The sequence below is a fragment of the Canis lupus genome, chromosome 10, assembly GCF_011100685.1.
Source record: "Canis lupus familiaris isolate Mischka breed German Shepherd chromosome 10, alternate assembly UU_Cfam_GSD_1.0, whole genome shotgun sequence".
Lineage (NCBI taxonomy): Eukaryota > Metazoa > Chordata > Mammalia > Carnivora > Canidae > Canis > Canis lupus.
Genome location: NC_049231.1, coordinates 33110575 through 33122769, shown reverse-complemented (window position 1 = coordinate 33122769; position 12195 = coordinate 33110575). Strand labels below are relative to the sequence as shown.

Below are 12195 nucleotides of genomic sequence, written 5' to 3'. Positions count from 1 at the left end.
GCAACATACACTCTGGAAAATCCAGACCCAGAACCATGGTCTGATCTGAATATGTGATCCCTCTCTTGATCTCAAGAGGTGGGGGAACTTCGTGAAGGTCAGAGAGGCATGTCCTAACTGCCGGGCCACCTGGATGGCGCTCCCGCACTCCAGGAGCCAAACAGAAGCCATCCCCTCCCCCGTCTCTAGGGCACCTCCCGGATGGGGAGGCAGTTATGACAGTTGGAAAGTAGAAGGTGCAGAAGACAGAGCAGCTCAACACATACGAGAATTTTCTGATAACTGTCTCGACCCAAAATGAACTGGGCTGCCTTCGGAGGGCCTGAGTTCTTCATCCCAGGAGGCATTCAGATAGAGGCGAGATGCCCACTAAGCAGAAATATCACAGAATGGTATCAGCCGTAAGGGGGCAGGGAGAGGGGAGGTTATGTGTGCTCATCTCCCTTCCCTGAGAAGCCTCTCATGTAACCCAGTGCTTTCTCACTTGTATGATTCTGTGACTGCCACCAACCATATAGCTCCACGCGCAGAAACGAGTAATTAATATGTTATACAGTGTTTCTGAAAGCGAGGTTCATGAATTGCTTCCATTAGCATTGCTGTGCAATTATAGAAATCTACTCTAGACCTACTAAGTCAGAATCTTGGGCGGGGGGTGCGTGGAGTCCAGGAGTCTGTGTGTTGATGTTTTGTAGATGATTCTTAGTAGTAGTCAAGTTTGAGGGTTGCTGGCTTAGCCATTAAAGCACTTCAGAGGTTCAAATCCTGCTTCTACTCACTGGGTGATCTTGGGCATGTTACTTAAATTCCCTGGGGGCTAATAGTTAATTCCAGCCTTACAAAGGTTTTGTGAGATTAAGTAAGGTAATGTGTGTAAAGAGCTTGAGCACCACATTAGATGCTGTGATGAATGTCAATTTACAAGAGTAAATAATGACAGTCTACAACGGTTGGGGATCATAGAACGGGGAATGTAACCTAGGAGGTTAGTCAATCACAAGCTGGCATCCATCAGAATTGCCTGTGGTGCTTGTTCATTGCTGAGTGTTGGGCCCCACTTCCCCATTCTGAATCAGTAGGTCTGGCAAGGGCCTAGGAATCTGTATTTTTATTACACCCCATAAGTGACTCCCAAGTTTGTAATAGATTCCTGCAGTGTTTTCTGCTAGGTCAGTGTAACGGCTTTGGGGCCAAACAGACCTGTACTCAATAGCCTCTTCTAAACCGCTGGATGACCTAGAGCAGATTTCTTCAGCTTTCTTCCCTCCGTTTGCTTGTCTGTAGAAAGACCTTACTAATTCCCATTTCATAGTAGTATTTTTCAAATTAATGTAGGTGAAGCAGTTTACAGAGTGCCTAGAATGTAGCAAGTGCTCAGTTTCTGTGGCTAAAATCCAAACAAAATGCAGTTTTCATCATTAGTCTTATTGGAAACATTGCTATTACTAAAGCCCATTTGAGTCAAAAGTTTCGGTCTTTTACCTTCAGTGCCAATGGCACCACTGCATATGTCTTTTTAGAGATGCAGTTCTTACAAGACTACCATTAATTGATTAAGGAAAGACAGAGACCAAATGAATTCTTGCTGGTGGTACAGTTAGTAGTTGCAAACACACCCTTCTTCTTGGGTCTCTACAGAGCTCTGTACCTCTGAGATCACATTTAGCTCGATAAGAGATTAAATACAAATGGAATTTTTTTCATCCTCCCTTTATACTTTGCAGAGTATTTGACTTAACATTTTCTGGAGGAGGCAATTTTGGTTATTTTTACCTGCCTGATTGATGGCTGGCAACATGGAACTTTGGTTTAATTCTAGATTTCTGAGATGTCAAGTCTCACAGAAGTGTTAACTCTTCTAGTCCTGGGAGGATGGCCCAGCCATTGTTGGCCTTGGGCACCTCTGCCCAGGAAACCCCACCTGCTAACAGTGCATGTGGGTCTCTCTCTCTCTCTCTCTTCTTCTCTCCCTCCACCCCCCCCCCCTTCTCCCTCTGTCTCCGTGGCCCAGGTACCATTACTACGGCATTGCGGTGAAGGAGAGCTCCCAATATTATGATGTGATGTATTCCAAGAAAGGAGCCGCCTGGGTGAGCGAGACGGGCAAGAAAGAAGTGAGCAAACAGACGGTGGCATATTCACCCCGGTCCAAACTTGGAACGTTGCTGCCAGAGTTTCCAAATGTCAAAGATCTAAATCTGCCAGCCAGTCTGCCTGAGGAGAAGGTGACCACATCTGAGGTGTCGCTGGGAGTGGGTGGCTTCCCTTCCTCTCTCTTTCACACAACACATACAACCTCTCTCCCTCTCTTTCTCTGTCTCAGTGCAAAATGGTGAGTTTAAAAACATAAAGATAGAGGGGTGCGTGGGTGGCTCAGTTGGTTAAGTGTCCAACTCTTGGTTTTGGCTCAGGTCGTAATCTCAGGGTCGTGGGATCGAGCCCCATGTCGGGCTCTGCTCTGGGCGTGGAACCTGGATTCTCTCTTTCTCTCCCTCTGCACCCCCCCCCACCACCACACACACACATGCTCGCTCGCTCTCTCAAAAATTTTTTTAAATATAAAGATAGAAATCTGAATAAAATAGGGACTTTAGTAAGTGATAATGTATCAGTATCTATTCATTAGTTGTGAGAAATGCAGCATACTATGTAAGATGTTAACAATAGAGGTAATGGATGTGGGGCATATGGGAACTCCCCATACAATCTTCGTAATTTTTCTACAAATTCAATACTATTTTAAAATAAAAAGCTTATCTACCCCTCTAACTTATCTACCTACCTGTCTACAATGCTACACTGTCTCATTTCATGAAGGAAGAACCCTCTTGGCTATAGATTGGGTTTTTTTCATAGGATACAGTTTATTTTCCCCTGTCCTGCAGAGGATGTTGTGAAATCATAGTCCCATAGGCAAGACTTTGTAGGTACAGTGAATCAGATAGTTTCGGTCATAGGGTATTTGGAGAAAATTACTGGAGCTACATGTCTCACGTACCTATTTTGATGCAGCCCCGTGCACAGGTAGATGTCGAGCTGCTGCTGTCTGCAGACCCCCTGGGAGCTGGGATGTGACGGTAACTGACATGAGTGCCGCTCCCAGGAATCTCACAGCCAAGGGAGGGATGGATGCTCATGCATAAGCAAACTAGTTTACATGAAATAAATGCATGTGTACGTTGTGAAATGAAGAGTATAAATGTTTTAAATCTAAGAACTAGTAAATTTTTTCCCCTCTAAGTTGCTTTAAAAAAAAAATCAACAAATTTCCTGTTTGATAGCTTTAAAATTCTTGGATAAATGAAGCTGAAGATGCAGTTTTTTTGCTGAGCGGATTCCAGATTTTTTAATGTCTTTTTTGGTGATTTTTGGCAAACACCTCTTCTTATAAGTACTCACTGGGTTTTAACTTTTCAGTATCTTATCTGATGAGAATTTAATTAATATGCTCTACTGAACTCTACTATGGGCCAGACACTGTGCAAAGTGCTGGATACACGAGCATGAATAATATGCCATTTAAGTTTTCCCGGAGCCCGTGGTCCCAGGAGTGGAGAATGGAGGAGAGAGGAACCCATGCTTTCCACTGGACCACAGGGCAGGTGCCCGGAGGGAGAAACATGCCCAGGTGTCACGGGAACACAGAGGAGGAGCCCAGGGTCAGAGAGCACCACTAATGAAAGTTAGGCTTATTCGGGTCTTACAGGATGAGTAGGTATTAAGTGAATTTCATCCCTTCAACAGGGAATAAATGACTTGAAAATTGAAATTCCAAGGAAAGTCAGCAGTAATATATATTAATTCTGCTTTTATTGTTGAAATCCCCCCCAATCCCCACAGGTCTCTACGTTTATTATGATGTACAGAACACACTGTCAGAGAATATTGGACACTGTAATAAGAGCCAACTTTGATGAGGTAGGTCAATAAGTGTTGAGCTGTGAATACTCTGTATTAAAATATTATAGTAGCAGGAGCTCCAATTTTGAGAACTCCCACTGGGTGCCAGACCTTTGGAAACCCCCAATGCACATGAGCTCATGTAATCTTTATGGTGATCCCAGGAAGCAGGCACGATTATTACCCTCATTTTACACATCTTCTGTGTGAACAGCAGTTGGCATGGCCAGCTCCTTGACCTGACTAGTGAACTGCCTCCTGCCTCACTGACCTAGGAGGAAGATGGTTATTGTGATGCCCAGTATTACAGATTCAGAGAAACTGAAGGAAAGCTTTCCTACATTTTGTATTTAATCTTTTCCTGAGGCCCCATTTTATTTTCATTTTAAAATAGTACAGTTGAAGAATGGAGAGGAGAAACAAGAGAGGATGAAGTACCAGTTACATAACCAGAGAGACAATAAAATCTTCTTGCCTAAAATGCCATCCAAAAGAGCCTTCCAGGGGAATGGCAAGAAGCCATACATTTCACCCCGTAAACCTGAGGCCTTTCTGTTTCCAGAAAATGCCTTCAGGTCAAACCCCCCCCCGCCCAAAAAAAAAAAAAAAACTCCCCACCCCCTGGTGTAGGTTGTGGACATTGAATTTGAAGATGATGCAGGCTCCCAGGGGGCTATAAAAACCAATAGGTATTGGTGGACAAGATTCTGGAGATTCCCTCCATGTGTGTTTTGGAGTGGGTGTGGTGTGCTCTGTAGGAGGAGAGGGTACAAAATGACGTAAAGCACAAAATGCTCTGTCTCCCACATTCTTCTACCTTTCTGCTGCTGAGCCTCACAGTGGTGAGCGTTTACTGGGGGCTCTGCTTACCTGCTGGTAGAGAAATACTGTTGCTCCTGCTCCTGGCTTTTATTCATGAGATTATTTAAATCTCCTAATTCCTTGAGCAACCATTTAAGGGGACTTTTTTTAAGAGAAGGATCACTGCTTTCTCTCATGGTGTGGTTTGTTGTGTCTTGTATCCCAAAGACCACTGAGATGAGAACAAATAAAGGTTCATGTTCCATGGCGACCATACTGGCTTCAGTAACAAATAACCCCAAGTCTTCATATGTTAGAAGTTTATTTCTCACTGATGTCACAAGCCAGTATGGATGCTCACGGGGAGGGCTGGTTGCTGGGTTAGGTTAGAGACCCAGCGCATTCCCCCATGTGGCCATACCGTGCCCTAGAGCCATGGTATCCTCTTTGTTCAGTTAACAGATGGGGGAACAGATTATAGGGAAGACATACCTGCTTCTTAACCTTGTCAGCCCAGAAATAAAACACATCACTTTTGCCCTCATTCCATTGGCAAAAGCTGCCCTCATGGCCTCACCTTGATGCAAGGGGATCTGCTCCCTCACTCGGCAGCACTTTACTGCCACAGAAGAGGAGCTCAGAGCTCTAGTGGCCAGCTGTCCCTCTCCACTACACGTTGTCACCACAGAACTGGTGACAGTCCCCCTTATGTCCCTATGTACTTTATTCATCTCAAAACTCTCCATCATCTCATTATACTTAATTTCATGCATGAATCCCAACACTTATTGGGCACCTAATGGTGCCATGCACTCTATAGGTCTCAGGAATGGGGCAAGAAGTAAGACACAGCCTAGAGAGGGAAAAACAGGAAGGCACACCAGAAATTCGGAGGCAGAGTATACAGTGATGGCTGCAGAAACCTTGAGGAGGCTGAGCGCTCCTATGGGGAAAGTGCCAGACTTGGAGCCCAGGCTCTGCCAGGAAAGCCTTTGTTGTTTATCCTAGAAATAAAGATAAAAATATCATCCCTGCCTATCTAGTGCAGAAGAAGATGAGACATTGCCTAGCAAAAGCCCTTTGTAAACTATAAAAGGTCATGGAAATGCTCTTATAGGTTATGTCAACAAGGGAGTTAAAAGACTTGCTCAAGGTCACACATTTGGTAAGGGCCAAAGTTGTGGCTGCATCTTTTGTCACTTGACACCCCCAGTCCAATATTATTTCCACTTCCTTCACAGGGATATTTGGGGGCTGTTTTTAAAGTGGCTAATGAAGATGTGTTTCATTCTACCCAACCACAAAAGAATGAAGGGGGAGACTTTCCCTTTGATGGGCATGGATTTCTCCCACAGCTGAGAAAAATCATGGGCAAATGGATGGTGGGAGCATCTGGTACACCTTGACATTGCAGTTTGCTTCAAGTCTTCAAGATCTTTAAGGGTCGAGGTTGTAACTAATGCTGGTATCACATTCTTAAATTATCTTATTGGGCTGGAGCAGTTTGTCTCCTACCAACGCAGTATAAGCCCTTGCGGGCAGGGACCTTGTCTGTTTTGTTTGCTTCTGTGTCCAGGTCAGACATACTCTTAGGCTCTCAGTAAGTATTTGTTAGGGAGATGAATGCATGGATGGATGGGTGGGTGGGTGGATATAAAAATGTCATAGCCTTGTAGCGTTGTCAGGCAAGTGCAAAGAGCCCCAATCTGCCTGCGGGGGGGACTCCCTGCAAAGCCTTCTCCAGGCTACATTGCATGAGGAGCTTTCCAGTCAGATGGTCCTGTGTTTGAGTCCACATCCACCACTTACTGGCCTGTGACCTTGAGCCCCTCTGAGCCTCCATTTCTTTTGCCATAAAGTGGAGGTGATAATTTTATCCACATAAGAATTCATGTGTCTGATTTTGAAATCAGAGCATGATAAATGGTGGCTAACGTTTTGTTGAGATCCTGTCAACGCCATAGCAAGTAAGTACCCCTGATTGGAAGTTATCATGTGCTTCCACAAGGTGCCAGTATATTCAGAATGAAGTAAATACATATATGGAAAAGAAAGGGAAATCCTCCGTAGGTATTGTTAAGGAAGTCATCTCCTGATGCTTCACTGAGCCAAGAGGGAGATGGCTGGGAGTTGAGGGGACTGAGGCAGATAATCTAGGAAACTTTAAATAATGCTTTTCCATCCTTTACCTCTGATGATTTCACCACTTATGATTACAAGGAGTAAGGAAACCTCCTCCCTCCTGGCTGATCATCAGTTTCCATTTGGTAGGTGCCTCCACACTCCCAGGCATTTTGCCTCAGTGATCTTAATGGATCCTTATACTGGGTAGATGTTATTATCTCTATTTTATAAAAGTTAATAGCTCTCATATTTAGATATTTAGGTCTAAGCTCCAGATTCAGCTGACTCAGCATGCAACTTAACGTGACCAAATCAGAGCTCTGACTTTCCACCTGAATTTGCTGTCCCCGTCTCAGAGTCTCAGATTGCCATCACCACCCACCCAATTGCTCAAGCCTCAAATCTTGCTGCTTCTCTTTCCCTCACCCTGCATCCAGCCCATGGGGAGGTCCCACCAACTCCACCTCCTGCTGTAACACCGCCTCTGTCCATTTCACACCCAACTTCCCAGTCTCAGCTCTGGAGCTTTCCACTATTCTCCCTCCTTCCTTTTCCTTCCCACTTAGGATGTTAAATGGCCTGAAGTGTTGCAAGTAGAAAAGGAGATCAAACTGGCCAACACCACCCTCTCCAAAGACTGCTCAGGAGACTGAGGACTGATCAGGGCTCCCCATGCAAGCTGAGCAGGCTTAAAATAGATGCCTGCCAAAGACTGATTTTCCCCAGATTCGTTTAAACCTACACAGCCGCTGATCTTTTCCAGAATTTCTGTTAGAAATTGATCACATAGAAAAAGGCAGTAGGGCTGCATGCAAGGAGAGCCAAGAAAGACGGGTGAATTCAGAATCTTCCAAATGGGTAGGAAATCAATGGGGCAGAGGTTCTTATGCAGTGTTGGCAGGGAGGTCCAGGACCCAGCCTGAGGCTGATTCCCAGGGACGGGAACAGGATCAGGAACAGTGGAGGGTCCTCTAGAAAGAAAGCACCTTATCCCAAGAGGCCTGGCCATCTCCAGGCTCAAGCTGAAAGAGCAGTCAGCCACCAGGTGACCCTGGGACAGACCAAGAGCCTTGACAAGTGAGCAGAGCCACTGTGGGGATGCTGGCTGAGCAACACTCGGAGACTTGGGCAACATGTCACAAACGCTTAGGGCAGCCCATGGATTTCTTGGGGCTGATAGTGGCAGTGTCTCCATGATGTAATAATCACCATCACCATTAACCTTTATTGGTGCCAAGCACTAAAATAGGTACTTCTTAGGAATCTTTGCCAAAACCTATGCAGTGAGTAAAGGCTACTTTTATTGCCATTTCACAGGAGAAGAAGCTTATATGTCTCTAAACTTAGAGATGTTACACCGCTGGCTGGTAGCGGGGCCAGGGCTGGAACTCTGGAAGACAGTCTTCACTCATCTGCACTTTCTGTTTTGACTTTTGATCCTGCTGAATACTGTGCAGTATTTTCACTGTTGTGGGAGACATGGCACTGTGACTTGAGTATGAGTTTACAAACCTGACCTTCATTTACCGCTTTGATCATGGTTTTGGTCAAATGCCACCTAGGAAGTCAGAGGGCATGCTTTCTCCCCATTCCTTATCCCCCAAACTTCCTATCTGGTCCAGGCCGTGGATGTCAGGGAAATCTGTCCACAGGAGGCTGAGCTCAAGTCTCCAGCCTGGAGTTAGAGGTAGCCTGGCCTGAGGAAAGCAAGACCCCACTCCTGAGAGGAGCCTGATGGACACCACAAGTCAGCACTGCAGGGGTAGAAAGCAGGAAGGCCGGCAGCAGTCCAGGGATAGCTGTGGGTGTCAGGAATTGGGGTAGAAGGCCTGTTATTGTGAGAACAAACTCGCCACAAGACTGACTGGGAGAATGACGGCAGACAAGGGCTCCGTCTCATCCATTCCCTAACTTGCTGTCTGGATTTGGACAACTAAGTTAATGTCTCTGCAGAATGGGAGCCAGGATTCTCAGCTGTAGTAACATTGCAAGTACTAACTGAGAGGACCATGCAAAGTACCTGGCATATAGTATCGCTCGAAAAATAAAGCTAATCCCCATCGTAATACCACCTCCAAAGTCTTAGACAAAGGGTATTATCTTTTGCATTGGATCAAGATTGATTTAAGAAGCCAGGAATGTGGGTAATGCTACATGTGGGGGTTTGAGAGTACTCATCTGGGGCAGGAAGAAGGATACATAGTTCAGGAATCAAGTTGAGCCTATGAGAATTCACAAGAATTCAGTCATTTGTTCCCTGTCTCCAGGATGAACCACTCCTCGGAGTTAGCTAAGCTCTAGGTTTGTTTGTTTGTTTTTCATTAGTTTTTAGTTTTCGGGAATCCATGAGTTGCATATAACACCCAGTGCTCATGCCATCATGTTCCCTACTTAATCTAGGTGTTTTTTTTTTTTTAATTGAAGGTATTTTTAGTGGTATTATATACATCAGTTAACCATCGTTACCGTTTCCCTTCACTTCCCTTATCTTATCCTGTACCCCAGGTCCCTACCCTGCTCTCTCTCTCTGACCTCCAGCTCACACACTAAAAGATGGAGATATATAGGCTCCTGAAAAGTTCTCTGCCTTAGACATTCACTCTGCCACTTGCTCCTCAACAGCACGGCTAGAGTTCCTGCTATCACATCAATAAGCATTCTTGAGTGCCTTATGTATTTCTGTTCTGTACTAGTGGTTGGGGTGGGAGTACCCACGTCGTTTACCACCCACATACCAGCATCCCATAGTGGCAACACCCGGTCAGGGCTCTTGGAGAAATGGAGGCATTTGGGTAGAAGAGGCCCTTACATTTTATTCTATTTTTGGTGCACAAATTTGAATCAGTAGACTTGTCTGTGCCACCTACTTTCCTCCTGTCCAGACACATTCCTTTTACCCATAACTCACACATCAGTCAGTCCCTTCTTTTTGAAGACACCCAGGGGCTACCACAGACCCAAAGAATAGTCAGCACTAGCGCTCTGAATTTGTTAAGAGGAATATCCCACCTTCCCTTCCTTAAACTTTTCCCAGACCACAGGTGAGCATGAAGGGACCGGTGGGTTAATGGGCTAGTCCTCTCTCCCAAGGCAGAGTAGACCCCAGGGCGCCAGGCCAGGTGGTTCTGCAGCAATGGGCCTGGCACCCAGATGGGCAGGGGGAAGATTGGGACAGGGCCTCCTCTGCCACAGCAGGGGAAACAGATGACTCCACTACAGCCTGGTGGAGTCCCAGGCTTTGTGGGGTGGGGAGGGCCCATGTAACCTCATGCTTCTCCTTTCTGTGGGTTGATACAGGTTCAAAGTTTCCTTCTGCACTTTTGGCAAGGAATGCCGCCCCACATGCTGCCTGTGCTGGGCTCCTCCACGGTGGTGAACATCGTCGGCGTGTGTGACTCCATCCTCTACAAAGCTATCTCGGGGGTGCTGATGCCCACGGTGCTGCAGGCGTTACCTGACAGGTGGGCGTGCCTCTTCTCGTGACTAGTCCATAGCACTAATTGTTCCTGCCTCTCTGACTGAACATAATCATGCGCTGTCTGGGGGTCTCCCTTATAAAGATCATAGACGGTGAGCTTTTAAAAATTCAATTTTATTTACAATTTTTAATACAAATAAAACTTTTAACATTTTGAGCCATTTGTACGGTTCAAGATTTGAAAGGTGTAATGCAGTATATGGTGAAAAGCCTCCCCCCACAACTCCTATTTGCCAGACCCCCAGACCTCTCTGTAGAGCATCAAATATAGTCATTTTCTTGAATGGGGTGGCGGGCAGGGGCAGGGTTCATCCAGACCTGCTGTGCACATATTCCCAGTGCATATATCATATTCTTTTTGTCACTGATACAGTGATATACTATATTAAGTTGCTCTGCACCTTGCTTAAAAAACAATCTTGGAACTTTTATTGGGGCTTCTGTGCCCCATGTTGTCCCTCCCTGCTGCCCTGAGGCTGGACCAAATGGAGCACTTCACAGGCTTCCCTTCCCCTGTGGCTTCCAGCTGGTGTCAGCCAATGGGGAGACCAGGAGGGGGAGGGAAGAGAGGGAGGTGGGGAGACGGACTCTGTCTGCATCCCTGGGAGGTCACCTGGGACTGGCCATGGCACTTCACAGGGCCTCCCAGTGTACCACCAGATTCACATTCTTCTGGAGTACTTGTGCTTAGGTTGGAAGTTTGCCCTCTGGACATGGGGTGGACGAGAGGCTGCTGCCCCTAGCCCCCAATAGCAGCAGTGTCCCTCATGCGCTCCTTCATGCCTGTCGACACCCTCATTACTTGCCCCTTGTAAATAAGCTCTCCTATTTTGAGTGGCCTCTGTTTCCTGTTGGGACTGTTGGAGAACATTCCACATCAGTCTGTACAGAGATTTTATTCTTTTTTTATGCCCGCATACTGCTCCCACTGGGCTGAATGTGATCAGTTGTCTTCATATTTCCAGTCTTATTTTACTACAAATAACACAGTGATGAATGATGTAAATACATTCTTTCTCTGGGGTAGTGCATTCGCTTCCCAGGGCTGCAGCAACAAAGTTGCACAAACTGAGTGGCTTAAACAACAAAAATGAATTCTCTCATATTTTGGAGGCCCGGAGTCTGAAATCAAGGTGTTGGCGGCCTTGGTTCCTTCCAGAGCCTGTGAAGGCAGATCTACTCTGTGCCTCTCTCCTAGCCTCTAGTGGTTACTCAAAGTCCTTGGTGTCATTGGCTTACAGAAGCATCCCTCCAGTCTCTGCTTCCATCTTCATATTGACTCCCACTCTGTGTGTCTCTTTGTGTCTTATAAGGACACTTGTCATCAGATTTAAGGCCCACTCAGTTAATCCAAGAGCTCATCTCAAGATCCTTAATCACATCTGCAAATAAGGTCACCTTTACAGGTTCCAGGGGGACATACTGTGGAGGGGATACCACTTATCCCACTACACAAATGGTATGTGCAGAATAAATTCCTACCGGGCTGAATTTCTGGTTCAAAGATATGTGACTTAAACTTTTCTCAGTGAAGTTTTGATGTGCATTTCTCTCTTTAAAAAAAAAAAAGATTTTATTTATTCATGAGAGACTCAGAGAGAGAGAGAGAGAGAGAGAGAGAGAAAGGCAGAGATACAGGCAGAGGGAGAAGCAGGCTCCATGCAGGGAGCCCAACGTGGGTCTCCAGGATCATACCCTAGGCTGAAGGCAGCGCTAAACCACTGAGCCACCTGGGCTGTCCTATTTTCTCTTATTATGGATGAAATTGAGTATCTCTTTGTATCTTTAAGAGCAACTTCCGTTTTCTTTCCTGTGAACTCTCAGTTCTTATCCTTTGATTATTTTTCTATTTAGTGACTGATGTTTTTCTCATCGATATTTAGGAGTTCTTT

At 45.8% G+C, this 12195-nt stretch overlaps 1 protein-coding gene across 5 annotated transcripts in view; it reads left to right on the top strand.

Moving 5' to 3' along the window:
* The window catches only part of RFX4 (regulatory factor X4), a 162553-nt gene that overhangs the window by 86536 nt on the left and 63822 nt on the right, over window positions 1-12195 (top strand). For 4 of the 5 annotated variants that reach the window (XM_038550787.1, XM_038550786.1, XM_038550789.1 and 1 more), the window contains 3 exons: window positions 2012-2225; window positions 3841-3918; window positions 10123-10286. In XM_038550787.1, coding sequence (XP_038406715.1) covers window positions 2012-2225; window positions 3841-3918; window positions 10123-10286 — 456 coding nt within the window. Of the gene's footprint in view, window positions 1-208; window positions 393-2011; window positions 2226-3840; window positions 3919-10122; window positions 10287-12195 lie in introns of those variants that run through there. The other variant, XM_038550790.1, reaches the window with a different exon arrangement.